We start from the raw sequence: 26,199 nt of genomic DNA, 5'->3' as shown, positions 1-26,199 counted from the left end.
ATTATTGACAAATTCATGAATTCATTAATAACGGCATCAGAAGTTTCACGACAAATCGCAGATAAATGTTAATTGGCAAATAGGTGGGAGTGGGTCGAATGAGAGGGGGTTGGTCAGCTGGTTATCCATAGCTAAATTTGAACTGAAAACTAATCTAGCATTTTGTTCTCTTTTTGTTCCTCTCTTTCGCCTGACAGATTTCGGCATGGAAAGGATCTCAGGTGAGTGGCCAGCCACAGCAGAGGTGTGCCAGCTTATCAGCTAATGATCGTTTCCTTTGCTTACAGAGTTCTCTGTCAAAAGCCTTTCGCTTCAACAGCAAACCCCATCGCGCCGGCGATCGCAGCTCCTTCGGTAACTCCACCTCCCCAACGCCATCGTACAGCAGCAGCGAGGGCGGCGGAGGAATATATGCTACCATAGGTCCGCAGCAGATGCAAATGCAAGCGCATCATCACGCGCATCAGCCGCATCATTATCTGCCGCCACCCACGACCGCACCGCCGCCGCCACCACCGGGCTCCAGCTACGGCCCCCCGCCGCCCGGGCATCGGGTGAGCGCCCCACCCCTCGCCAGCATCCTTGATAGCCACGGACTGGACTCGCATCTGCTCTATGAGCAGAACAGCCGCCGCGTGAAGAGCATCAGCGACATAGGCGTGGCAGCCAGCGGCAGTCTGGGCGGCATATCCGCATCATCGGACTCACCTGAAGCATGAGCATGAGCCGTGTAGGGTCTTCAAGATTTCATTTCATACATGTTCCAAAGTGATAGGTTTAAGAGTCGAGATAGAATTTGGAGTTCAGCAGCTCCTCATCCGTTGATGGCTACCATGACCCACCTGTAAAGGCGTTAAGGTGAACATTACGCAACACATACATATATCAAGTCAGCAACAAACACAACACTAAACATAATTGATTAAATCAGAATTCCAACAGAACAAACTCATAATTTATTAAATAACACATACGAGAAGTAAGTTCTATGCACGCAATTACGTAAGACAGAATAGTAAACATTTAATTAATTGAATTAATTAACCACAGAGCGCGTTGGTTGTTTGCCGTAAACCAACTCCAACTACAAACAATTTAACTTTATTAGCCTAATCAAATCTGTATTAATTGTAAATTCATTTGGAAATTATATTTAATTATCAAAGCAAACTGCGAGAACGTAAAATGGAAAATGCAAATCGCAAATTGCAAGTTGTGAACTGCGAGTGGCTATAAATTAAAGTCCCCTGGCATCGGATTTGAATTAATACCCCAAACTAACCATAATTGCAATTTAGATAAATTCAAATTATTTTGTTAAGCGCCCCAACTAACTAAACTAACTAACGTAGCTAAGCAATTGTGAAACCCAATTCAATTCGTATCGTGCAAATTGTAAATGGCTATAAATCTAGGTTTAGCATACAAATATTTAATTCCCGCAATTCTATGTAAAAGCTCCAACACAAATTAATTCAGGCAAAAGATAAAACTTAATCCGCAATAGTGAAAGAATATTTATATATATAAATCTGATATCCTTCCTACCTATACAACTCCTAAAGCATATATTGTATCAATAATATGAGATGTTTATTTTTAAGCAGACCAATTTAACTCTAGCATTACAGGTAATATAAACGAATAAACGAATGATTGAAAACGTGTTTAATTTGAATATTTTTGCTCGAGCATGCAATGTTACAAAACTAGAACTTCAACAAATTGCATTGTCTCCAGACCGAAACATTTCACCGTGAACAAAATTTTGTGTGTTTGTGCATCCCGAACGGGTTTCTGCTTAATGCAACTGATGGGCTTGAGCTGCTAGCGGCGATCCTCGTCGTTCTCATTCCTCGGCCGGCGAGTTGTATGGGGTCGTCCCTTGGGCTCCGGCACAGGCTCGGCGGCAGTCAGGGTGCCAAGGCTACCGATCATAGCCAATACGCCGAACAGTAGAAACAAATTGAACCACTTCATAGTGAATTCCGTTTGTAATTCGCAGCTTAGTTGAATGTTAACTGATCGCCAATCCGATCTGGTGCCCCTTTTATGGTCGGGCTTATGCAAATGACACTGGGAAAGTCTGTCAACATCGTTTAATGTTGCTTGTGTTCTTAGATCAAGATGTCCGATTTTTAAAATTGAGTTGTAAATCTCGTGTTAAATATGGGCGGACATACATTTAGGTAATTGGCTGCAATCGCATTTGTTTTTCCCACTCACAAACAGCGAAATTGTTTTGCTTCGCGACGTGGGATCCATGCTGACAAGCCAAATCTATTTAAATGCCAAGCTTGACATTTACATTTGACTTATTGCTAATTATGGCGAATTTATAAATATCTAATGTGTATATCTATGATACCTGTATATTTGTACATGGGAGATTGTTCTAAATTAAAGTGATGACTGCATCACTGGAAGCACAAATACTGTTCAAACGAAATTACATAAATAACAAAATTAATAATAAATTTCTATATGAATGTATCTAATTCACAGCATTACGAAGTGCTTGGTCTAATGCGACTTTTAGGACTAGCGAGAATTGAAATATGTATGTATACATAATATAAACATACTCGTTTCGAATAGATTACAATTGATGAACGAAATTTGGAGCGGAGTGTGTGCTCCAGTTAATTAAATAACCTATCGAAGGTTTTTTGGTGATATTGCGAGGACTGTACAAACAATTTTCTTAACTAAAGACTGCATTTATCAAAAATGCTGTTGACTAAACAATAATCACAAAAAATTCATTTGATGCTAATTAAATTCAGAACTCCATTTGAGAATGGCATTGCAGAACTAGCTTCTCCCGAAATATGAGCTCCAACTCGTTGGCCTCCTGCTCACGTCGTAGCTCCTCACCAATGCACTGCCACATGCTCTCGAATCCACAGTCCCACGGGCAGTTGCTGAGCTCACTCTCAATTAAGCTCTCGTCAAAGTTGAAGGAGTATTCGTGCTCGTAATCACACATTTTTATTTGTTTAAGCTGCAGTAGAAAGAAAGGAACTGTTATAAATATCGATATGGAAATGATTTCGATTATTGCATCAGCAATGCCAATCGAAGTGGACAGCCCCGCTGGAGCTGTTATCAGTTGCAGAGCACAGCTGATAGCATTTAGATCAACAGAATAGTTTATGAAGATGTCGCGCAAAAACGTCTTAAATTTGATCAACACAATCGTTGCCAACTCGTAAATAACTGTATATAAAATATATTTCTGCAAACCAGCTCATTTGATTACTTTTAGCTGCAAGTGTCCCGCCCATTCCCACAATTATGGATCAGCTGCAGCAGCCACAACCCAAACGGGTCCAAAAGAATACGCATTTGAGGTAATTACGGAACGGGCAAAGTCCAAAGTCTATAAGAGCTTATCATGGTTTTCTATGGACAGATGTCTGCGTCTACCGTGCGCTTTGGTCCAGGCGTAAGCACAGAGCTGGGCGCTGACCTGCGCAACTGGGGCGCGAATAATGTTTGTCTGGTCACCGATAAGAATGTGGCGAAGTTATCTTCAGTTCGTGTTGCCCTGGACTCTTTGGCGCGCCATGGCATCAACTACCAGGTGTACGACGAGACGCGTGTGGAGCCCACGGATGAAAGTTTCTGGCATGCAGCTCAATTCGCGCGCCGCCATGAGTTCGATGCATTCGTGGCCATTGGCGGAGGCTCTACCATGGACACGGCCAAGGTGGCAAATCTCTTTAGTTGTGATCGCGAAGCAGAGTTGCTAGACTACGTCAATGCGCCCATTGGTCGAGCCAAGGAGGCAAGCGACAGCTGTCCATATATAGATTCTTGGTTGATTTTCTCTTTTCTCATAGATTTCTGTTAAGCTAAAGCCACTCGTTGCGCTGCCCACAACATCCGGAACCGGCTCGGAGACCACTGGAGTCGCAATATTCGACTATAAACGGCTGCACGCTAAAACGGGCATATCCAGCAAGCATCTGAAGCCAACATTGGGTGGGAGCTGCACACACGAGTCGCCAATTGCTTGAGCTAATATTTGTTTCTGTTACGCAGCTATTGTTGATCCTTTGCACACTTTGACGCAGCCGGAACGGGTTATGGCCTTTGCTGGATTCGATGTGTTCTGCCATGCCCTGGAGAGTTTTACAGCAGTCGACTACCGCGAGCGCGGTCCAGCGCCTGCCAATCCGAGTCTACGGCCCACGTATCAGGGAAGAAATCCCATTTCGGATGTGTGGGCGAAATTCGCTCTGGACATAATAAGCAAAAACTTCATAGATGCCATTTACCAGCCCGACAACCAGAAGGCTCGCTCCAGCATGCATCTGGCATCGACTATGGCAGGCGTTGGCTTCGGCAACGCAGGAGTGCATCTCTGCCACGGTCTGTCATATCCTATATCGGGCCATGTGCGAGATTACAAGCCCGTTGGCTACTCGGCTGACCATGCCCTAATTCCCCACGGTCTCTCGGTTGTGGTCAGTGCACCGGCAGTCTTCGAATTTACGGCCTCCGCGTGCCCAGAGCGCCACTTGGAGGCTGCTCAGATACTTGGAGCCGATGTGAGTGGCGTGAAAGCTGCTGACGCTGGCCGCCTACTGGCGGACACTGTGCGCGGCTACATGCAACGGGCGGGCATAGAAAATGGCCTCCGCGAGCTTGGCTTTTCCAGCAGCGACATCCCAGCTCTTGTCGAGGGAGCTCTGCCCCAGGAACGCATTACCAAAATGGCTCCACGCGCACAAACCCAAGAAGATCTAGCCCGACTTTTTGAGAACTCAATGCAGGTCTATTAATTACACATTTGCACTCACCTATAAATTTTTTCACTTGATAGCAAAGCAAGGCGACCTAACGGATCTTATTAATGAAGTTAGCTGCATTGGAAAAGGGCATAGGGATTTCGATAACTTAAGTGCATAATCGAAAATGAATTAGCAAACGAACAATCGTAAAAGGATATCGATTATTAAATTGCAATTAGTACGCTGTTAAGAGAATTTCGAAAATAGTTAACAGCGGAAGTCAACTTTAAATAATGTATGTAATGTATATATTTGAATTATTACAAAATTATAATAAAAATTCATTGAAATTAGCATATGTATATAAAATATGATGATTATCTAATCTTCTTTGAAATTTGATTATTATTTATTAGGACAGCTTTCCGTTCCATTCACGAAAACTCTAGCTCACTTCTTAAGCTTACTTGAATAACTCATACAACAGTTTTAAGAACTTTGATTTGAGTTGAATTTCTCATGTTTCTCTTGTGTAAGAATATCATTAAACAATTCTGTCCACATTGTATTCTTTCCTAAAGTAAACAAACTCTGAGCAGATCATATTCACTCACTCACACACAAATGCATACATACGCTCGCCTTCTCTTGAACTTCCATTTGAGTATTTGCAGAGGCAGCATATTTGAAAGTAGGGTTCGTGAAGGAGATGCTATTTGCATGGCTCGACTTTTCATTCGAGGAGGCATTCAGTTGACTATTGACATTGGTTAATTATGCAAGCATATTTTTTGTGAAATATTATTTTCGATTATATATACGTACATATATTGTTCAATGAGCGACTACAGCTGTGAGTGCAAATTTGAGGGCAAGACATTTGATAAGGAATTCGACCGAATGTGGTTGGATATAGCCGATGAGCTGCGACTGCAGCACGAATCAACTGGCATTGGTAAACTATTTCAACACAATCAGATCGGCAGTCCGTGCGACAGTGGATTCGAGAAAATGTGGCGTCAGACTGAAGAGGATCTGCAGAGGGAACAGGAGATTGCAGAACTCACACAAAGATTTTGGCAAAAGCTAAATTTGAAACGTAAACAATCTCGATGGAATGTGTGAAAGTAATAAGAGAGGAGACTGTTGATTGCTTAACAATAATAAGATGCAAAGTGTGAAATTGATTAAATTGAAGAAAAATGTTTATTTGATATACAATTAGTCGATCCACGTCCAATTCATAAATAAGTAAATATTTGTATTATATTTAGTCGTACTAGTATACAATGTAAAGATTAAGTTCGTTTTGGTTAAAATAATTTATTGATTTCAGAATATGTTTGCAAGCTCAACATTCAAATTGATTGGATTGATAGTATCATAATAATAAAAGACTTAACGTAGTAATTAATATGCTCTGCGTTCACTTATCTTGCCCAGATCTCAAATCAAAAGCTCTTAAGGAGTTGTAACAGGTTCAGATCTACAGATATATATATCCATGTTTTGCCCAACTGTTTTCTTTTTTTTTTTTTTATTATTATAATTTTTTTATTTTATTATTTATCTTTCTCTCTCTATCGCATCTCTCATGACTTTACTATGCATATGAATTTCGGCAAAATGGCACTAAATCTTCAAAACTGTTTCAGAAAAGTATACAAAAAATCTGACGTCTGCCAACAGGATATGGAAATATATATACGTATGCATATATGGAGTACGGCAACTCAATCAGTTAAGTGTCCGTTGCTCTAGAAACGGTTTGCTGACCGATCTCTGCCCTTTGCCCTAGCTGTAGTAGAACAACACCTATTTGCTAGATGTTATAGTGGGGAACTTCTCAGTATTTATTTCAGTTTTCTTTTTGTTTCTTTTGTTTCGTTTGTTTCTTTTTAGCTAATACTTTTCACGCGCTCCGCCAGCTGCTGCTGCTGCTGCTGCCTGGACGAAACGTTTCGACTTGCCTCGAGTTGGTGTTTAAGTCGCAGTCGAAATGGCTTTTGGTTATTATTGTATTTGATGACCTGTTGCTGATTTGCTCTTGTTATTTGTTTTTGCAATTTTCCACGTGCTCAACTTTGATTTAACTTATAAATTAAAAAAACAGCGCAACACACTCGACCACCGCGCTCCACGCCACTCCGCCCACCAAAGAGGCGAAGCGAAGCCTTTGGAGCTGCTCGCTGCGTGCGATACGGACTTAGACCTGATTGATTGGCGCGTATCGGTGCACCTTTGGTTGTTTTGGCTCCTTGCTGGTAGTCGGCTTCACAATATCCTCGCTGAGCTTCTGATACACGAAGGAGTTCTTCGATGCCATTATGGCCATGCGATAGCGCTCGCCGCGCTTGCGCAGTACCAAAGCGACCAGCTTGGCCAGGCCCATCAGGATGACCAGCAGGCAGGTGAGTGCCAAGATGGTTGGTATTAGGAAGTTGGAGCTGTTGTAGTAGATGCGACCGCGCTCAATAATGATCTCCTCCTCGTCGCTGTTCAACTCGTCGCTGTCGAGGCCGAATTTATCTGCAATCGCAATGCATTAGGAACTGTTATGTTAAGAGTAGATGCAAATCTCCGACTTACCAATCAAGAATTTGTCCTTGGTCTCCTTGGACATATCCACTTCCTCGACCTTCAGACCATGGTCCTTGATCTTGGGCTTCAGTTCGCTTTCGATATATTTCTTGACCGCATTTACGGCCTTTGCTTTGTCGCTCTTCTTAATCGGCTCCTCCTCGTCTTCACTGTCGCTATCATCATCATATTCGCTATCACTGTCGTCGTCGTATTCTTTGTCGGCGTCTTCCTTGTCCTCGCCGCCATTGTTCAAGTCTTCCTCCTCGACGCTGTCCGAGTCCTTCTCCTTCTCCTTGTCGTCGTCAGCGTTAGCCGAGCCCTTCATGATCTTCTGCATATTACTTAGCTTGCTCTTATCCAGAACACTCTTGTCCAAGACACTCAGCAATTTCTTTTCATCATCGTCCAACTTCTTCTCGCTCTCCTCGATGCGCCTCTCAAGATCCTCCTCGCCATCGCTTGAGCTGTTGCTGTGCTTGCACACCTCCTGCGCGAGCTGCGTCCAACCAACCTGAGTCTCGATTTCAATGAGTGAGGAGATATCCTCCAGATTGGCCATCGGTGCCATTTTCTTGGGCATTATCTCCGTGTGCAGCGATACATAGCTAATAAAGTCCTGGAAATCGTTGTCGCACTTCAGTGGATTGTGGGTTATATCCAACGTGCGCAGATCCTTGAAGTTCTTAATGTCCGAGGTGGAAATACGCTTGATCAAATTGCCCGAGGCATTGAAGGCACGCAGCGTATCGAAGAACGGATAGCCGACGCCGGCTTCCTTGTCCGTCAGCAACGATGTCAGCTCGCAGTCATTCACATCTAAGGAACGCAGCTGTCGGAGCGGCTTGAAGAGATGCACAGAGAGCTTGGTGATAGGATTTCCAGCCAGGTTCAGCTTAGTTAGCTCATTGTTTTCCCTAAAGACGAGCTCGTCCAACTGGGTGATCAGATTGTTGCTCAAATCCAAGTCGATGAGCTTTGTGAGGCTGACAAGCGTGTCGCGGGGCAAGTTGTTGATATTGTTCCAGGCCATCTTCAGTGTCGTCAGGTGCGGCATGGTGGAGAAGGTCTTGTGGCCCAGAGCGCCGATGGCACAGTTCGAGAGGTCCAAGTAGTAGACCGTGAAGTAGCCGTTGTAGCTCAAGAAGCCGTCAGTTGGCAATTGGCTCAGCTTTGGATTATCGTTCAAGCGGATGACATCAAGCTCTGAGTTCTTGAAGAACAGCATGCTGGAGACCTGGTCCAGTTCGTTCATGGACAAATCAATGTGGCGCAGACTCTTGAGCGTCATGAACGAGTCTGTCTGAATCTTGGTAATGCCATTGCCCTTCAGGTTCAGATTCGTGAGGCCAGGCATTTTCTCGAACATGGTGTGATGCACATGGTCAATGGAGTTGAAGCTCAGGTCCAATTGCTGCAGCTCGGGCACACCGAAGTGCAGATCGCCCGTGAATGTGTTATATTTCAGATGCAGTATCGATAGAGATGTGCCGTTAAAGACGCCGGCTGGGAGCTCCGTCAGCGAGTTGTAGGACAGATCCAATTCCTCGATTGTTTCAACCGAAGCGAATACCTTCTCGGGTATCTGCTCTAAGTTATTCTGCGACAGATTGATGTAGACAATGTTGGAGAGCATTGAGAAGGCGGTAGGGTTCAGTTCCCTTAGGTTGTTGCGCGAAAAGTCCAGCTCCTCAATGCTGGATGACTAAAATGGAAAGTGAATTGTGATTGGAGAACCGAAATAGATTTAAAGATCATCCCCAACATACCTTCAGCAAGTAATGGAACGTGGACATGAGACTCAGATCGTTTCCGGAAACGGTCACCATGCGCAGCTTCTTGTTCTGAGCGAAGGTATCGGGGCTAATGATGCCCAGGCCGACATCAGTCATGTTGACGGCATAGAGATCGTCCAAGCCATGGAACGCCTCTGCGTCCACATACTCAACGGTGCAATTTGCGATCTTGATGGAGGCCACGAACTTCAGGCCCAGCTTCTGGAAGAACTTGGGGCCCAGCAGGATCGGATATTTGGGACCCACATTAGTGACCACCAAATCGGTAATGTCCGAGCCAAACTTCTGAGTGCCCAAGTCCAATCTAAGAAATCAAAGGGTCAATTGATATGGAGGTCAAGATTGGAAGGCATTAATCGATCTACACACCTGCTGCAGGTGGCCACCAGGTAGCTGTTGATGTTGCGCGAGCAGGTGCAATATCTGGGGCATGGCACATTCTCGCTGAAGGTGACCTGCTCCTCGTCCATCATCTTGTCCACCTCGTCATCGTCATCGGAGCTGGAAGTAAAATTCAATTTGTACAGAACATGGAAAAGAACTCTATGTACTCATGGCCTTTATCATAAATATATAGATAAAGTGGTTCATGAGCTCATTTGCTATCGCTATCTTACTCATCGTCATCATCGTCGTCATCGTCATCGACATCATCGTCATCATCATATTCATATTCGCTATCAATGGCGTTGTCACTCAAATTTTCCTTAATATCCTTGCTGATTTTCGGCTGGAAGGGAACAGAAATTAGAATATATTAAGCAAAAGAAAGTGGAGCACCTACCTTGGGCTTGCTGGAGGTGTTCTCCTCAATGGGATGCAGCTTGGGCGTGGTCGTCTTGGTCGGCTTGACCTTTTTGGGCCGCGCGCTCGTCGTCTCCTTGACTTCCTGCTCGTCCTCCTCATTCTCGGAGCTGTCGTAATTGTATGCATCGTACTCATAGTTGTCATCATACTCGTAGCTCTCCTCGGTGCTATTCTTGCTGACGGTGGCATTCTCTGGCTTCAGGCGATCCGGCAGCATCTTGTTATAGCGCGGATCCTCGGCCAAGGTCTCGTAGTGCTTGGCCGCCTCCATCAGGTCCTTGAGTGTCTCCTCGCTAACCTCCGATTTCTTGGCCTTGGCCTTGGCCTTGGCCGTGGTCGTATCAAGCGGCGTCTCCTTCACCTTGGGCGTGGATATCTTGATGGCCGCCTTCTTGGCATCCAGCTCCTCCTCGGAGAACAGTTCATTGCTCAGCTGATCATCAGCCAGCACCTCGGCTGCTTTAGCTGGCGCAGCGGACTCACTCGAGTGACTTACATGCAGAACACCCAGTGAGATGACCAGCAGCAACACCAGTCTCGCCTGGCGACCCATTCTTATTGCTCGCTAACTGCAATGCAAGAGAGAGAAAGGGAGACAGAGTGAGAAATTATATGAATGTAGTAGAGGTAGGTAAATGCTTCAGTGCATTTGTATTTCCTCTAGTATTTCCTCTAGTTGCACAAAATGTGCCCGTGGAACTCGTTCCGATACGAAGAATGCGAGCAATTCGAAAACTTATCTTATCACCACCCACCTGAGAGATAAGCACAAAACCTTTATTAAATCAACAACTCGCAGTGCGCAGTGCGGATCGAGCTCTTTAAGAGGTAGGCAGACGGTCTCTATATGCGATATACTGATCTCAGCATCCGGCTAATATGGACGCTGCTGACGTGCATCGGTCTCGATCGACGTCGGTCGGTTTTCTGTTGATAAACTCAATTAGCATCTGCCACTGGGCAGAGTTGACATCATGGAATACTCAACTCTGCGACTCCGAGATTGGGCGACCAGTTTTACGGGGAATTTTACTCAGTTTTTGATATTTTCTTTTCTTTCGTGGAACTCTTACTTATCAACGAATGGCCGTTGATAAACAACGCATGAATCTTTAGATATTTTCAATTTGTTACTCAGTTGTTTGCCAAAAAATCTCAACAATTGCAACTTCAGGTACTTTCCCACCTGAATCCGCTTTTAGTCATTTTGTATGAATAGAGATTTAATTGACTTTTTCTATTTCCTCTTCGCTTATATAACATCTAATCGATGCGAATGAACTATTGATAAGTTATCTAGCTTCAAAGGGCATTAACATATTATATATACACATATTTATATACGTATAGTTGTATATGCATTCAGATTGTCAATTATAGAGAGACGTGTTCCAGCCACAGGCCAAAAACTATTAACGACAATTGGGAAACTCGTGTTAGATTTCTAGTTTCTCGTATGGCAAAAGGCGCTTGGCACGCAGACCAGAGCCATAAACATATGAATAAATATGCATAAACATTACTCTGAAATGACATTTGTACACTCTGTGTGTGTGTGTGTGTGTGTGTGTCCAGCCAATAAAAAGTCAAGCACTCGACCCAAGCAGCGATCATATTTCCTCTCTATCACCTCTCTCACTACCGCTCTCTCTCTCTCTCACACTCTCAGTGAACCCAATCCCAATGGTCTTTGCACGAGTTTTCGGACATTATATCTATGTGTATATGTATGTGTGTATTTATCAGAGTCTGGTAAACAAACAGCTCTTAAGTTCAATTCGCTGTTTAGTAGGGCAGACAAAACGCGAATAGCAGGAATATTTTTTGCCTTATATACATACACATATATACATACATATATTTTTTTGTATTTTGCAAATGCAAATGCGCAGTTTAGAGCTAAACAAAAATGACATTTATCTATAATGTATGACCATATTGAGTGGCTATACTATATCTATATGTCTGTATGTATGTCTGTATGTTTGTATGTGTATACACGCTTGTTTACTTAGACATATGAATGCACACACACCTAGCTCGCTCGAGCTGCAGTTAGATAGTTATCTGCATGTATCCATGAGATTGCTCTGAGCCAGGCTAAAACAGTTTGCGTGGGCGTCAAAGCGGCTGAGTGCAGTCACAGATACAGTTACAGATGCAGATGCAGTTACAGATAAATACATAGGTATGTATATACATGTATATATATGACTAGCTCTTTGAGCCGGCAATGGCTTTAAACGTGTTTAGGTCTTAGGCAGGCCTATTGCCTCAGCTTTTCATCGACTCACGACTAGCTGCGCCTCTCTCTCTCTCTGTCTCTGTCTCTCTCTCTCTCTCTGTCTCTCTCTCTTTGAGCCTGACTGTAGGTGATCATAGGCGCCGTATACGTCGACACGATACCATAATTAATTCCATTTGCCATTGCAATGAAGTCGCTGCTGGATTGCGTTCAAGTTTAGCCTGGCTAAATCAAATCAAATAAAACCGGTACAGCCCCTGGCCATACTAGCGACGTGTATGCAAATGAACAGCGAGTCGGAAATCATGAGTCAACCAATTCATCAATATACTCCATATGTATTGTTCGATTGTGTTAATGCGCGTCGCAGTCTACTAGCTTCGATATCTCTGTCAACCTTATACGCGCTTCGGTCAAGCCCTGAACTACCGCACCGCAGCGCACCGCACCGCACCGCCCCCTGCCTCTTTGAACCTGTTGCTGTTTGCTCTTGGCATGCGTCGCATTAGTCTGTTTTGCTCTCGCATTATGTGGCTGGATAATATGAATAAATAGAACCGAGTGGATTTTTGTGTTTCGCATATAATTAACTTGGCCTGATACACATACTAGCTCGGCCTCAAGCCGGTTAATAATATTTATTTAATAGACAAACACTCGCCAGGCACGGAAGTCAACGCCAGGCAGAGCAAACACGCTTTTTATTTTAACTTTCTTTCATTGAAGCACTTCTACCCCAGAGATATGGAACACTCAAGCAAATACTTGATATATACTTGGTATTTGTTTCCTGAATAGCAACATTTGTCATATTGTTTACCTCAGCTCGAGCAGCTCAAATAAACATTCCCAGTGAAATAATTCTTGGCCGAAGTTTCTCTAATAACATTTTAAAGCTAAATATTTGTTTAATTTTATGGGCCGCAGCGCAGCTTGAACTTTATTAACATATTTATATAACATTTAAGGGTATCCGCCCGTTAATTCCGGAAATTCATAGATCACAGTTATGGCCAAAAGTATCGTCTTACCAAAAACAAAAAGTTATTGACAAAACTGCATTTTGTTCGAAGAGAAAATCGATGGTCTCGAGTTTTCAGTTATTTATTTAATCAGGCATTTGGCGTCTGACTGGGTTTGTCAACAGACTGCGGTCAGTCGATCGGTCGATCGGTCGAACGATCCCTCCGGTCGATAGACATTTCCCATGTGGCTTCGGCTGGCACCCGCATTCGTGCCCCAGCCAAAAACAGTTTCGTATTACAAACAGCCGAGCGAGCCGGAGACAATAACAAAATGTCATCTGTCGCCGACTGGCATGTGGAGCACCAGCTGCTGGTGACTGCCCCATGAAAGTTATCAGCATTAGCTTTTGGGTGCGCCCTAAAGGCAGCCCGTGACGACATGATAAATGGGCCAAAGAAATGGTAAAATTGGAAATTGGTAACAGTTGCTATTCAGCTGAGATCTGCGCATGCGTCACAAGGCCTCTGCGACTGAACTCTGAACAGAGCCAAGAGCCGAGAGTCGAGAGTCGAGAGCCGAGAGCCAACAGGCAACAGCTCGACTCTAGGTAGTTTCACCTTGACAGTGGCTTAAAATTTCAAAAGTTTTTAGCATTTGAGCCCAAACAGAAATTCATACGAAATACACAGAGAGAGAGAGAGAGAGAGAGAGAGAAAGATACACACACATGCGTGGGTGCTTGGTGATCTCGATTGAGCTGTTGTCACGTTAAAAATAGCCAGGGTATGCGATGTATTTGCTTGTGAGCAGGAAGTGAAATGAGATTCGAGTCACCTTTTCAGCATGTGTTCGCCCCGGCAGACACAGCAGGCAGACCAGGCTAAGGGCTCAATATATTCTTCCTTTGAGATTATACAAAACAACAAAAAACAGTAAGGAACAGAAAAAAAACTACAGCGGAAGTAATTTGGCAATGTTGTTGAAACGAGGGTGTTTTCATGTAAGACACATATTTCAAGCGCCTTTCTAAAATTAATTGAAACAAGACTGAAATTTTTGTATGTCGGAGATTAATAAGACTTTAAATGGAGACTAACGTGATTTAGAGGAAGAGATTGAGATTGAGGTAAAGATTGTTAGAAGTTGGGGTTGATTGAAGAGAGTGTGAAGAGAACTCAACAGATAGCTTCAGATATTTGGAGCAGATCATATAGACTTTTATGATATAAATATATAACTTCTAGATATACTTGTTATTTCATATAAGCTAATATGAAATACATAGACAAGTATCAGGTAAAGACTATTTATTTCAAATGATCAATTAAATGTCTTTTCCAGAATAGGTTTTATATTCTCTAGAATATTTTTATATAAATATTTGCCATCTGCAACATGAATAGAACATTTCATGGGAATAGCTATAGAATATCTTCCATATTAGGCACACCAAAAGTCTGTATTACATCATTACATCGATTGTTTCTCAGTTACAGCTAAATAATACTGATCCGCAACCTATATGATCGTTCGAACAGCTATCAAAGTTGTCTTCTGGGTAGGCGTTACGCATACTACTAAGCTGACTTTTAGCACCCTATATGATAGGCCCTTCAGCTGTCAGAGTTGCCCTTGCTCACTTATACTGAATATTTTCAGCTAAAAGTTTTAACTTTTTCGTATCATATCATATAGAAAATCATATTTTTATTCCACAACTCTGAGAGCTACACATAGGGCATAAATTCTCTCATTACATACCCTAATAATGAGAACTCATAATATCTCAATACGCAGTTGTGGAAGTGTGCTTAGCTTTCAGGTTTTTGGCGCACCTTGATCACGACTTAATCCCGTTTATTGACAGTTCATTAGCAGCCACAGACTGCGTGATATTTCAGTTGTTATTCGTTATTAAAACGGGGCTGATTGCAACTTAATATCGCATTACGTATCATATACGATAACTATGAATATAGATCAGTTCTCAACTTGAAATGGCGAATGCATTGAATGACTTTTGACTGATGTTGTGTCTAGTATATAATAGCTATATACTATCTATGTATATAATATATCTGTATGCCTGCATGTTTATTCATTATTTCGAATGCGGCTCATCATTTCTGCGACGTTAAGTTTTGCACTAAAAACTGTTTAATATGAGAGTTGCAGAAGCATATAACGACAACATGCTCATACAATGGAAAAATTGCTCAAGGCGTGCACATAAAAAAAATGCCGACATTTGACCACACACATGAGTACACACACACACTCGCACACACGCAGAGAAAAAGGGGGAAACTGTTGAGTGGCCGCAACAATAACAACAACAAAAGCGGCTTTAAGAGATGGCCAGACTGGTTTTCGACTGGAAATTGCGACTTGGAGCAGCAACAGCAGCAGCAGCAGCAGCAGCAGCAGCAGCAGCGGTGACCGCAGTCAACTCTCGAGCAGCTGCTGTCGATGCCGAAAAAAAAAAAATAAAAAATAAAAAACGTCACAGACCTTCCAAGCCAGCGTCGGAGTCAAGCGAAGTCAAACCAAGCCAAAACCGTAAGCCAGGCCCAAAGATGATTTTTTCGAGTTTTTAAATTCTGAGTAAAACAATTTCCATTTACTTTGCAAACAGTGAAACTTTCGACAATCTAAGGAGGCTGGAGAGTCCAGTCAGACATTCAAGGGGAGAACCTAACCAGTTGAACAGATTTAGTTCATGATATTCGGACTAGAGAGAGTTTAGACCTATTGTTCCAAATTATATAAAATATATTATTTCATTGAACACAAAGTTGTTATATATTCACAAGAACCCAACACAGCGTCCCCCAATCACTAGTACTCTAGTATGGGAGCGGCTTTAAGAGATGGCCAGACTGATTTTCGACTGGAAATTGCGACTTGGAGCAGCAACAACAGCAGCAGCAGCAGCAGCAGCAGCAGCAGCAGCAGCAGCAGCAGCAGCAGCAGCAGAAGCAGCAGGAGCAGCATCAGAAGCAGCAGCGGTGACCGCAGTCAACTCTCGAGCAGCTGCTGTGGATGCCGAAAAACAAAAATAAAAAATACAAAACGTCACAGACCTTCCAAGCCAGCGTCGGAGTCAAGCGAAGTCAAACCAAGCCAAAGCCGTAAGCCAGGCCCAAAGATGATTTTTTCGAGTTTTTAAATTCTAAGTAAAACAATTTCCATTTACTTTGCAAACAGTGAAACACCGAAAAAAAAATAAATAAGAAAAAAAAACAGTCTGCTCAGACACACTTTTTTCTTCAAAGCTGAAGCTGAGCTCGTCTATCCGAGCTGGCGACATTTGCTGCTGGGCCGCTCTCTGTTGACGATGATCTTCATGATTAGCAGACATGTGCTGAATTTAAAAAGTGCCATAAACAGTGGCTTCGCAATCCGAATTCGTTGGAACGACATTATACATCCCACACATACATACATACATATGTACATACCTAGCGGAGCTAGTAAAGTGCTAAGCAAAGCTAATGAACAAAAATTATTTAATAATAATGGCACGTGCGTGATTTCAGCTAGCTAACAAACAATCATCCATCTCGCTCTATCTACCTCACTCTATCTTCTCTTGAAGAAAAATCTATATTAAACTTGTGCAATACGTTAAAACCACTATAGAAGCCGGCAAACATTTTACAAGCTTGTTACGGCATATTCCAGTTTTAATTCAAATATGCTGAATATTAATGCGAATAACTAAAAATAGAATAAGTCATAATCAAGCACAACAATTCTTTATAGGACATAAAAATACTTTAGTAACTAGACAAACTTTGAGTAAACTTTGAGACCAAGATGCGAGGTCAAGAAATACATAAACAATTAGTTAGAGCTCGAGTTCAAAGCACTTTGAGCAATGAAATATAAATGATATTTTAAAATTTATTTTAATTTAGTAAAATATGTTTTTCAATTTTTTTTTTTTTTTATTTAATAATTTTTTTTTTTTTTTTTTTTTTTTTTGGCAGCAGATTCCAAAATATTAAAATAAAATTTTTTTTTTTTTAATAAAATTATGGTAATATATGAGTACGAATAAAATCGATGTAAATAATATATGAAGTATATAGAAAACATATTTAATATAAATAATATATATATATAATAAATAATCTTCAAGCAAATAAAATTAAAAAAAAAAAAAAAAAAACATTAAAATATATAAATGTGTTAAAATATGTATTATATAAAAAATAAATAAATTTCAGAAATCAATAAAAAATAAAATAAATACAAAATTTAACTAATAAAATAAATAATAATCAAGCAAATAAAATATTTTTTTAAAAATCATTTAAATATATAAAAGTGATAAATAAATATAAAAATACATTCATTAAAATACGTATAATGTAAAATGTAAAATGTAAAATGAATAACATTAAAATGCAAATAAAATTACGTTTCAAGCATAAAATTGTTATAAAATTGATGATGCAATAGAAATATGTTAATTATAGTTCAATAATACGTGAATTTTGCAATATTTTATTTTGAAAACATTCTTGGCTAAATGGCTATAATAACACTCCCATATAGAAGACTTCGCAATACGCTTTCGTTGCGTGGTTAAAGACTTGAAAATTGCAATAATAAATATTGTCAATTTGGGTCAAGCTTAAGTGGAATTTCTGAGTGGATACAATTGATGAAATTGCCAAAAATTTCTGCAATTAATCAGGATGAAAGAGCTGATGGAGAAGCATAAAAAAAACATATAAATATATGTATGTATATGTGTATATAAAGGTTGTCTTTGAGTAAGAACTGCAATCGACGAGGAAGAAAATTGCATTACGCTGACAAAACAACTTTGAGTGCATGAATAGAGAGAGAGAGAGAGAGAGAGAGAGAGCTATATACATATATACAATAGCATTGTAAGGTAAATAAACATATGTACATATATAGTATATGAGTATCTGTTTATGAGACAAAGACTCTGGGCAGCTGTCAACACAGAGGCTTTGCTTATCGTTGAATGATCCCACTGTGGTAGTCCATGGCCCGCTAGACATGTGATTAATCGAGCTTAAAATTTCAATTGCCCAGCGTTTTGTGCTTGAAAACTCTTCATTTTCTTTATTTCTTTTTGTGCTGATAAAGGGAGTTGGGTGCTCGTTTTTGTTATCGGAGCGGTGCAGGAGCTGCTCAGGTGCATATTTTTCCCCACTTTTTTTTAATTATATATACTTATTATATATACTTATATTTTCATTTTTTGGTGACATTTGCTTGTTATCAGAAAGTTGATTTTAATATTCGTCAGCTTAATGCACAATGTGTGTTTGTTTCCTTGCCTTGTGGGCCGTAATTGCTGGCCAGACAGTTAACGAGTTACCGCTGCATATAGCCATATTAAGCGCCCCACATGATTGCGCTTTGTTTTATTTAATATCATTCGCAGCCATACGCATGCATATATAGTATTATTGGCAGGAAGTAGAGCATAAATTAAGTTACTGCCAAAAACCGGCTCTCAGTTCCTTACGGCTCAGATCAGCGGTTCATTAGCGCGTACTTGAAAGAATCTCGGCATGACGCTGAATGAGAGACCCCCCAACCCTTCCGCCCACCGATCCCGCCGCCCACACGCATCGCTTTGAAGTTGCTCCGCTTGCACTGCATCAAAATAGTTTTCACTGTTGCCTTTTCCACACCTGAGTGTGAGTTTTCAGTTCACACAAATTCAACTTTGCACTCAACTCGACTTGACTTGACTCGGCTCGACTCATAGCCTAGGCTCTCCATATGAAATTGTGTCTGCCTTTGTTTGTGGGGTGGGCAGACAGAGACGAAACAGCCATCGCACTTGACTGGGCTGTCGGCACGTAGTCGTCGTCTCTCTATGAGATTGCAGAGGGGCTTTAACGCCATTGAGTTCATGAAACTGTCAACGTGCTAATACTCGCACTCAATGCACTCAATACTTACGACGACGACGACGACGACGATTGACGCCATCGGGCACAGATATGAAAATGTTCTACCAATTGGCTAGCATTGGCTTAGCGCTTGTCAAATTGCTGACATTATTATCGCGGCGAGGTCTTAAAATTCAAATTCGCTGGCCCTGCCCTTACCTGGCCAGATTGCCATTGCTTTGGCATGCTGCGAAGTTGAATGCCGACCGAGCATGAAACACAAATTCGTCGATCTCTGAATTAATTAAGTGCAGCAAATGGAATCTGAAATGTGAGCTGTTGTTGTTGTTTTTTGTAGCTGCAAGCGCAGGCGTGCGCCGCAGCCCAAAACAAACCAAGGCAGAACCAACAGACTGAGCCACAGTCGGAGCCACAACTCCAACCGCATTTGCAGTCAGACAGAAACAACAACAACAACAAAAAGCCAACACAAAACGCTGGCCACGTCCACATTCCTCGTACCAACCACGTAGCTGCAGCCGCTGCTGCTGCATGCCGGCTCCACAGACGGTGCTCTCTGCCTCCCCCTCCACCTCCCCCTCCCCTTCGCTGCCCCTCTGCCCACTTCAGTCTGACTCACTTTTTGGGCCGAGTCTGGATCTGCGTTGGGCAAATCAAAATCGTTGCATTTCATTAGCCATCAGCCAGCAAACACAGACCACAAACGCAGCCAGCCAGACAGACAGACAGACAGACAGACCGACAGACCATATGCCGTGCCAAGTCGAGCTGCCGTCTCTGTTTTTGGTTGTTGTTATTGGCCTAATACGTAATTTATGATTGCGGCTAATACACACAGACACACACACACACACACTAGCAGACACTAAATAAAATATATTAGCTTATGCATTTGTCATGATCTGTGCTGTGAAAGCATTTACATAAATTGACATTTCAATTCGAACTGTTTTCGATCAAATCCAAGAGATTTTAGACCAAATAAAAACAACTTTTTAAAGCTATCATATATTAGATGGTAGAGAGTTTAGAAATGCATTTATATAAGCGCAGGCCAAAGATATAATGGACATTGTTGATAGCATTAGGAGAAGTTGGGGCAGTTGAGCAATCAAGGCTTAACTGATGATCGATCATAGCTATGAGACCTAATTAGATGATATACTGTCCCAATATGTTTCCCCATATAGATGAATATATGAATTCAAGCACTTTTTCAGTATGCCTGGCATAGCCTATATGCATATAGGTCTAGAAAATATGCGTATATACGTCTCTGTCCCTTTCTATCTCTCTCTCTCTCTCTCTCTCTTTTTCTTTACCCTACGCACACAGTTAGACAGTGAAAGTTAAGATCCGTTGCAATTGAAATTCAATTATGGTGGCACCAATAGCCAAAGTATGTTAAGACTGCGTCATGGAGCATGCGGCATGCAGCAGTTGGCATTGCATGGCATGCGATATGCAGCGTTTGGTTTTGTCACTTGCCTTGATCTGATCCGTGGCCGGCGAAGTGGCGAATGGCATCTGGTTTGACAGAGAGCCGCAAGATAGTACCGCAGCTGATTAACGATCTCTGATCGCTGATCGCTGATCGCTGATCGGTGATCGCGCTCTGCAGTCGGTCAGGCTTGATCGATTCGAGTCAGGGTTAAGGTAAATGTCATAGCAAAATGCGTTCTCCATGTACATTTCACGCTCAATTAGGCAAACGAGCACGCTTAAGCCAAGCTAGAGCAATAAACTATCTGTGTAATGCATTTAGCTCCTACACGTTTTATACACACTTCAATCGATCATCGACGCTTGCAATTGGTTTTATATTTCGGCATCTGATATGGAAACATGACATCATTTGCCAAAACACTCGAAAATCACTCGAAAATTGTTATTTGAAGAATCGCAGTTTGTTATACCCTGAACCCATTGAAAATGGGAAATCAGGGTATAATGGTTTTGTTAAAAGTATGTAACAGGCAGAAGGAGGCGTGGCAGACCCCACAAAGTATATATATTCTTGATCAGGGCGACGAGCTGAGTTGATTTGGCCCTGTCCGTCTGTCTGTCCGTCCGTCCGTCCGTCCGTCCGTCCGTCCGTCCGTCCGTCCGTCCGTATGTATGAACGCGTCGATTTCTGAAGATATAAGAGCTAGAGACTTCAAATTTTTTTTAAAATGTCCGTAATTACAGCGCGCATATCAAGTTTATCATTAATAATCGATAACTCATCCTGATCTTTTTTTATCGATAAAAAACCTTATCGAAAACCAGTTATAAAATTATATCTTCTACACCCTTAGTGCTAGAGTCTCCAAATTTTTAATGTATGCTTATATGCAATTTTTACAATTTCGGTTTTTGTTAAAATTTACCCCCCACCCTTAAATTCACCCCCTCACCCTCACTTTTGTAAAAAGCGTATTTCAAATACTAGAGACTTGGGCTTTGGAATATACACACATATTCACCATATGATTACGCTCTAAAAGTTTCATTAAGATCGTATGTCTACAAAAGAAATTATTTAACAAATAAATTCTCATAATATTGCCCACACTGCAGCGCAGCCCAAGCGCAGTCGCTGCTTACTGCGCAGTTAGAAGAGCGCAGACTTATGCGTGCGTGTGGATGCATGTGTATGTATGTGTGCATAAAAGAAGTGCAGAATGATTAGAATATCAGCTTGGAGGGTTCAGGGTATCTCCTAGTCGAGCAGTCTCGACTGGAGCTTTCTTACTTGTTTTTCTGTTGATTTTTTTTTTTTTTATTTATTTATTTTTTGTTTTTTTTTTTTTTTTTTTTTTTTGCATGATTGTCATGCGGAGATTCGCTAACTAGGCAAAAACAACAATAGCTAAAGCAGTTAATAATATACAGTCGGCAGCTCAGCTATGAGATATGCTATGAGTTTTTTGTTGTCTAATAATGTTTGTATTTGTATATGAAATATTTGTTCTAAAAACAATTAATTTGACTATATATAAAATATTATAATGATGTTGTACATTGATATTCAAGCTGCAATTAATGGAGTTATTTCGAGTGCTCATTACATCCCATTGAGCTCATATGAAGTCTTCTCAAAAAGCTTTCAATATTTTCTATATTATATAAACCTTATTTGTCTCCTCTTAGATCGTTTCTATTATAGCTTCAGCTTTTCTTGCACCCCAAACTGAAGAGACCTGTAAAAGAGCAAAACTAATCTACTATAGAGTAGATTTATTGTATGAAGTTTTTCGAATAACTATGTTTAATATCAACTGAGAATTACTTTAAAAAGGCAAAAATAATATCTACTTTATATATATGTATTGTAAACACAAAAATTGCTTGAAAAAAATATAAATAAATAAAGGTATGTATACATGTATATATCACATTACTTTTTAATCCAACCGCGTAGAAGTTACATAAGTTAAGCTTCAATGAATTTTAACTTAAATAAATAATATTCATATATATTTTTCTTATATAATATACAAATTCTATATATAATTTAATTAAAATCCAGTTCGTTTGCATGTCAAATAGATGATTTTTTAAGTGTTTTTTGTCGTCATTCGCTTTGGCGAAAAGTCGTGATATGTTTGTTAAAATAAAAATGCTATTAAGGCGTATTTTTATAGGCATCCCAGAGACATTTAAGCTGTTTGCTGCTGCTGCTGTGGCTGTTCCTATTGCTATTTCTACAGGGTATATGTAGTTGGCATTACGCATACGCCGCATGTGCCAACACTTAAGTTTCTGCCTGGTTTTTTCTCCCATTTTATGAATGCGAAAACATCTAACCGAGTTTGCCTACACACAAACAGCGACAGCTGCCAGTTACCGTTGTTGTTGTTGTTGTAATTGGTGTTGTTAGTGGCAAGCTCGTTGAACAACATTTAATTTTTAGCCAAATGTTTGCCTGCCACTTTGACGAATTCGTTAAGCTGTTCATAAAGCTAAGGCAGAGTGTTCACTCATACAATTTGTTGCCCTCCTCCGAAAGCGGAGTTCAACTAGCCTGGCTCCCTAGCCCCCTAGCTGCCCCTACTCCTCATACTGTTTGCTGTTAACTACTTTATGAGAGCTGTTGGCACAAGTACAGCCTAGGCATCTACTCAATTACCACTGCAATCGAGCAGGGGGGCAGGGCGTGGGGCCAGAGCGATGCAGCTCGCTCGTAGAGCCGAGTGCTCTGACCTCATTAGTTCGGCAGACACACGAAACTCAAAAACGGAGTCAGAGACAGAGACGGAATTGTTGTCGTTGCCAGCCAGTTATCTTTTATCTGTGGGCCGGCTTATAGTAACATGTTGCGATAAGATAATGTCACCACTAGCCTAGGCGATCTATCGCCACACAAATGATGGAAAAGTCGCCGTTTTTGACACTACTCGAAAAATAATACATACTCAAAGAGATATCGCACTTAGCGAGGATTTTCTGCACTCTCGTTTCCACCTCTTCCCCTCACTCCCAGGTAATTGGCTCGACAGTGTTCCAATTTGCATAAAAAATACTCAAAGTATTCGTGGAATTGCAACACACCTATGTAAACGTTGTTGACTATAGCTAACGTAATCATGTCGCACCTCCACATTCAAGTGTCCAAATGACGTATTTATGTATATTTGTATAGTCACATAAATTCATATCTGCTCACAATAGTTTAGCCCAATACTTTACGAGCATGTACAAAAATAATAGTTTTGTTATATTTCACTCACCCATGAAATTGATAAAAAATTCTAGACGCATACATACATATAGTTATAATTACACATACATAAATACATACAATACATACATACAAATATATGTGTATTTATTTGTGGTTAAAGGGGAAAAACTTGTTTGGAATTATTGATGTAGACAGAATTTGATATTGTGATCGATAGAGTTTGTTCATTATTTTTTCGATCAAATCGACATTCCTTTCAGTGCTCAATGCATTCCCTCACATCAGCAAAGAAAGCTTTCAGAGTTGGCTCGATAACTGCGCATCTGTAAGATAGATAGCATTCCAGGGCTGATAATGGGACAGCTGCAGCTGCTGTCGCTGTCGACGTCGCCGTTGCCGTTGCAGTTGCTGTCCCTGGCGAATGTCAGCGAAATGCCTAAAGCCAATCTTCAGGGCATTGAGTCGCGGGTCTCTAGTCACTCGGGTCTTACGATATTTTAGTCGAGTTTACAATGCTTCTGTCTCTCGACTTGGCAACGAGCTGAGTTTTATATGAAGGTGACTTCTTTTCGAATGCATTACCGGTTTTTCTTGCCCCCCTCTCTACACGCTTCCCTCTCTCTCACTCTCTTGCTCTCTCTATCACACGGCGCAACTGATCGCACTCTTGAGGAAAAGAGTAATGCAATATATTTACACACGCATACAAACAAATACGCACACACACACACACACAAACACACAGGTGTAAGCTACCTTTGAGCGGGCATGCGAAAAAGGGTGAACAAGTATATATAATATAAATTTCTTATTTCTGACTATAAATATCATTTGTTAGTTTTAAATAAATTAAATTATATTATTATATTTTTTTGTTATTATTCTTTTACTTTATTAACCCAGCGTATGCTAAATCAAAGCTTTTATTATTTTTATTAAATTCAATTATATTTTTTTTTATTTTGTATTTTTTTTTATTATTATATTTTACCTTTGTATATAAGCTATTTAATTGTTTCCTTAATTTAAAAATTTGCAGCATATTAATTAAAAACCTATTTATTTTTAATAATCATTTAAAATTTAAAATTTCAAAACATAGAGTATTAATTCTTGGTAGAGTATATCAAATTCGTATTGCTGTAAAGGCATCTATTCATTTCCCTAAGCCTTTGGCACATTTTAAAAATAATGCTCGATTCAGTCATGGCAGACTGTAAATGTTTGTCTACCACGGAGAGCCGGGGTCTGAGCCAGAGCAAGCCAAATCGCATATCTCACCTGGAGACGACGTGCGGATGCTGCACTTTTTCTGACTTTGTCTGTATTGGTGAGTGCAAGAAAGTAAGTGCTTACTAAGAGAGGTTACAGTTGGCCTCTTGTTGATAAAGCTGCCAAATTGGCGTCGAGAATTGGGCCAGTGCTGGCTCAGTGGTAAAACACGGCGACTGCTTAGATAATGCCGACTTAAGTTGAAAATTTATATGTCATTAATACGCTCACTAGTTCGACTATACACACAAACATACTGCTGTGTGTGTGAGTTTTAGTGTATTTTAGATATGGCACAGTAAAGGCAGCAGCGCGCAGGTAATGAAGCTACAGGTAGGTAGACAACAAACAACTACAAACTCATACACACAACACATAGCCGCTCGCTTACACACACTTGCATACTCGCGCTCACGTACTCGTACATGAGCGACTCGTCGTAATTGGGAAAACACGTGCGATAGAGCGAGTAAACTCTGGTTGTTGATCTCAGCTCGCATGTTGTTGCTCTCGCACTTGTGCTCCGTATGCCTGCCCGCAAATGACGAAATCTCATCCCTCATTTTCATTCAAATTCAATGTCTACTAGCTCTGGCTCTGGCTCTGGCTTGCACTGCACTTGCAACCAACAATTTTGCATCGTGGTCTGGCAGATGAATATTCAGATATGTATATATTTCCTACAATTTGTACTTACCTTGCGTTTGTGGGCTGCGTAAAATACGTTGCTCTCGAATGAAGCGAAGTAATCCAAACTTTGATATGATCTCTAAAATAAACACACAAACGTTATCCAAAAACGAAAACAAACACAAACTTTATCTGAAGGTTTTGTCTAGCACTACAGATTAGTACGTATGCATGTATGTGTATGGTAACTTTTCAGCTGATTTTTTATAATTTAAATTATTTGTCACGTTCTTAACAAGTTGAGCATATGGATAATTTATATATTTTTTATTTAGTTTTTTTTTTATAATTAAGCGAAACAGTTACTCCTCATTTTACCGATATCTCGTGTGCAGTAGTAATGCCGCTTCTCTCGTAACGAATTCGTTTTAACACCTGTTGAAGTTCAAACTCGACTGATCGTCGCGCTGCCGAAGTTGAGTATACCGGAGATCTGCGGTTGCAGCTCTAGACTGTTAACCAACTGTTAAATAAATCGATGACAATTCAAAAATTCGATTAATCAATTAAGCCAAACAACTAGCGC

General features: G+C 40.9%; 6 protein-coding genes and 1 long non-coding RNA gene across 13 annotated transcripts in view; 4 read left to right on the top strand and 3 right to left on the bottom strand.

Annotated features, from left to right (window-relative positions):
* Liprin-gamma (liprin protein kazrin) overlaps positions 1-2,715 on the top strand; it is a 57,976-nt gene extending 55,261 nt beyond the window's left edge. For 5 of the 7 annotated variants that reach the window (XM_018010157.2, XM_018010159.2, XM_089469649.1 and 2 more), the window contains 2 exons: positions 198-221; positions 288-2,715. In XM_018010157.2, the coding sequence (XP_017865646.1) occupies positions 198-221; positions 288-719 (456 nt within the window). In that variant the 3' untranslated portion in view covers positions 720-2,715. The remainder of the gene's footprint in view (positions 1-197; positions 222-287) is intronic. The other 2 variants (XR_016270218.1, XM_018010160.2) reach the window with 2 other exon arrangements.
* On the bottom strand, positions 1,652-1,980 carry LOC108615600 (uncharacterized). Its single transcript, XM_018010199.2, has one exon. It carries the CDS (start codon positions 1,978-1,980, stop codon positions 1,828-1,830), a length of 153 nt encoding a protein of 50 aa, XP_017865688.1. The 3' UTR covers positions 1,652-1,827.
* On the bottom strand, positions 2,355-4,952 carry pgc (polar granule component). Its single transcript, XM_089469675.1, has 2 exons — positions 4,809-4,952; positions 2,355-3,004 (listed from the first exon to the last, which is right to left on the bottom strand). The coding sequence occupies exon 2, from the start codon at positions 2,987-2,989 to the stop codon at positions 2,783-2,785; it is 207 nt and encodes a 68-aa protein (XP_089325801.1). The 5' UTR covers positions 2,990-3,004; positions 4,809-4,952; the 3' UTR covers positions 2,355-2,782.
* T3dh (Type III alcohol dehydrogenase) lies at positions 3,054-5,093 on the top strand. Its single transcript, XM_018010191.2, has 5 exons — positions 3,054-3,211; positions 3,269-3,353; positions 3,416-3,790; positions 3,846-3,987; positions 4,048-5,093. The coding sequence occupies exons 1-5, from the start codon at positions 3,156-3,158 to the stop codon at positions 4,788-4,790; spliced, it is 1,401 nt and encodes a 466-aa protein (XP_017865680.1). The 5' UTR covers positions 3,054-3,155; the 3' UTR covers positions 4,791-5,093.
* A 124-nt stretch (positions 5,094-5,217) lies between these two features.
* LOC108615599 (uncharacterized) lies at positions 5,218-6,440 on the top strand. The gene has a single exon (XM_018010198.2). The coding sequence runs from the start codon at positions 5,577-5,579 to the stop codon at positions 5,862-5,864; it is 288 nt and encodes a 95-aa protein (XP_017865687.1). The 5' UTR covers positions 5,218-5,576; the 3' UTR covers positions 5,865-6,440.
* Positions 6,047-26,136, bottom strand: Gp150 (leucine-rich repeat domain-containing glycoprotein 150). The gene is made up of 8 exons (XM_018010164.2): positions 25,992-26,136; positions 25,681-25,752; positions 9,900-10,491; positions 9,733-9,845; positions 9,485-9,616; positions 9,089-9,419; positions 7,329-9,024; positions 6,047-7,268 (listed from the first exon to the last, which is right to left on the bottom strand). Exons 3-8 carry the CDS (start codon positions 10,473-10,475, stop codon positions 6,946-6,948), a joined length of 3,171 nt encoding a protein of 1,056 aa, XP_017865653.1. The 5' UTR covers positions 10,476-10,491; positions 25,681-25,752; positions 25,992-26,136; the 3' UTR covers positions 6,047-6,945.
* Positions 10,592-16,378, top strand: LOC149268516 (uncharacterized). The gene is made up of 2 exons (XR_016270220.1): positions 10,592-15,692; positions 15,769-16,378. It is a non-coding gene; the product is annotated as an uncharacterized LOC149268516 (long non-coding RNA).
* Positions 26,137-26,199: the final 63 nt, after the last annotated feature.

The sequence above is a fragment of the Drosophila arizonae genome, chromosome 5 (assembly GCF_054131065.1).
Source record: "Drosophila arizonae isolate 15081-1271.41 chromosome 5, UAZ_ARI_1.0, whole genome shotgun sequence".
NCBI classification, from domain to species: Eukaryota; Metazoa; Arthropoda; class Insecta; order Diptera; family Drosophilidae; genus Drosophila; species Drosophila arizonae.
Note: the sequence above shows the minus strand (reverse complement) of the source record. Positions and strands in the feature narration are given on the sequence as shown.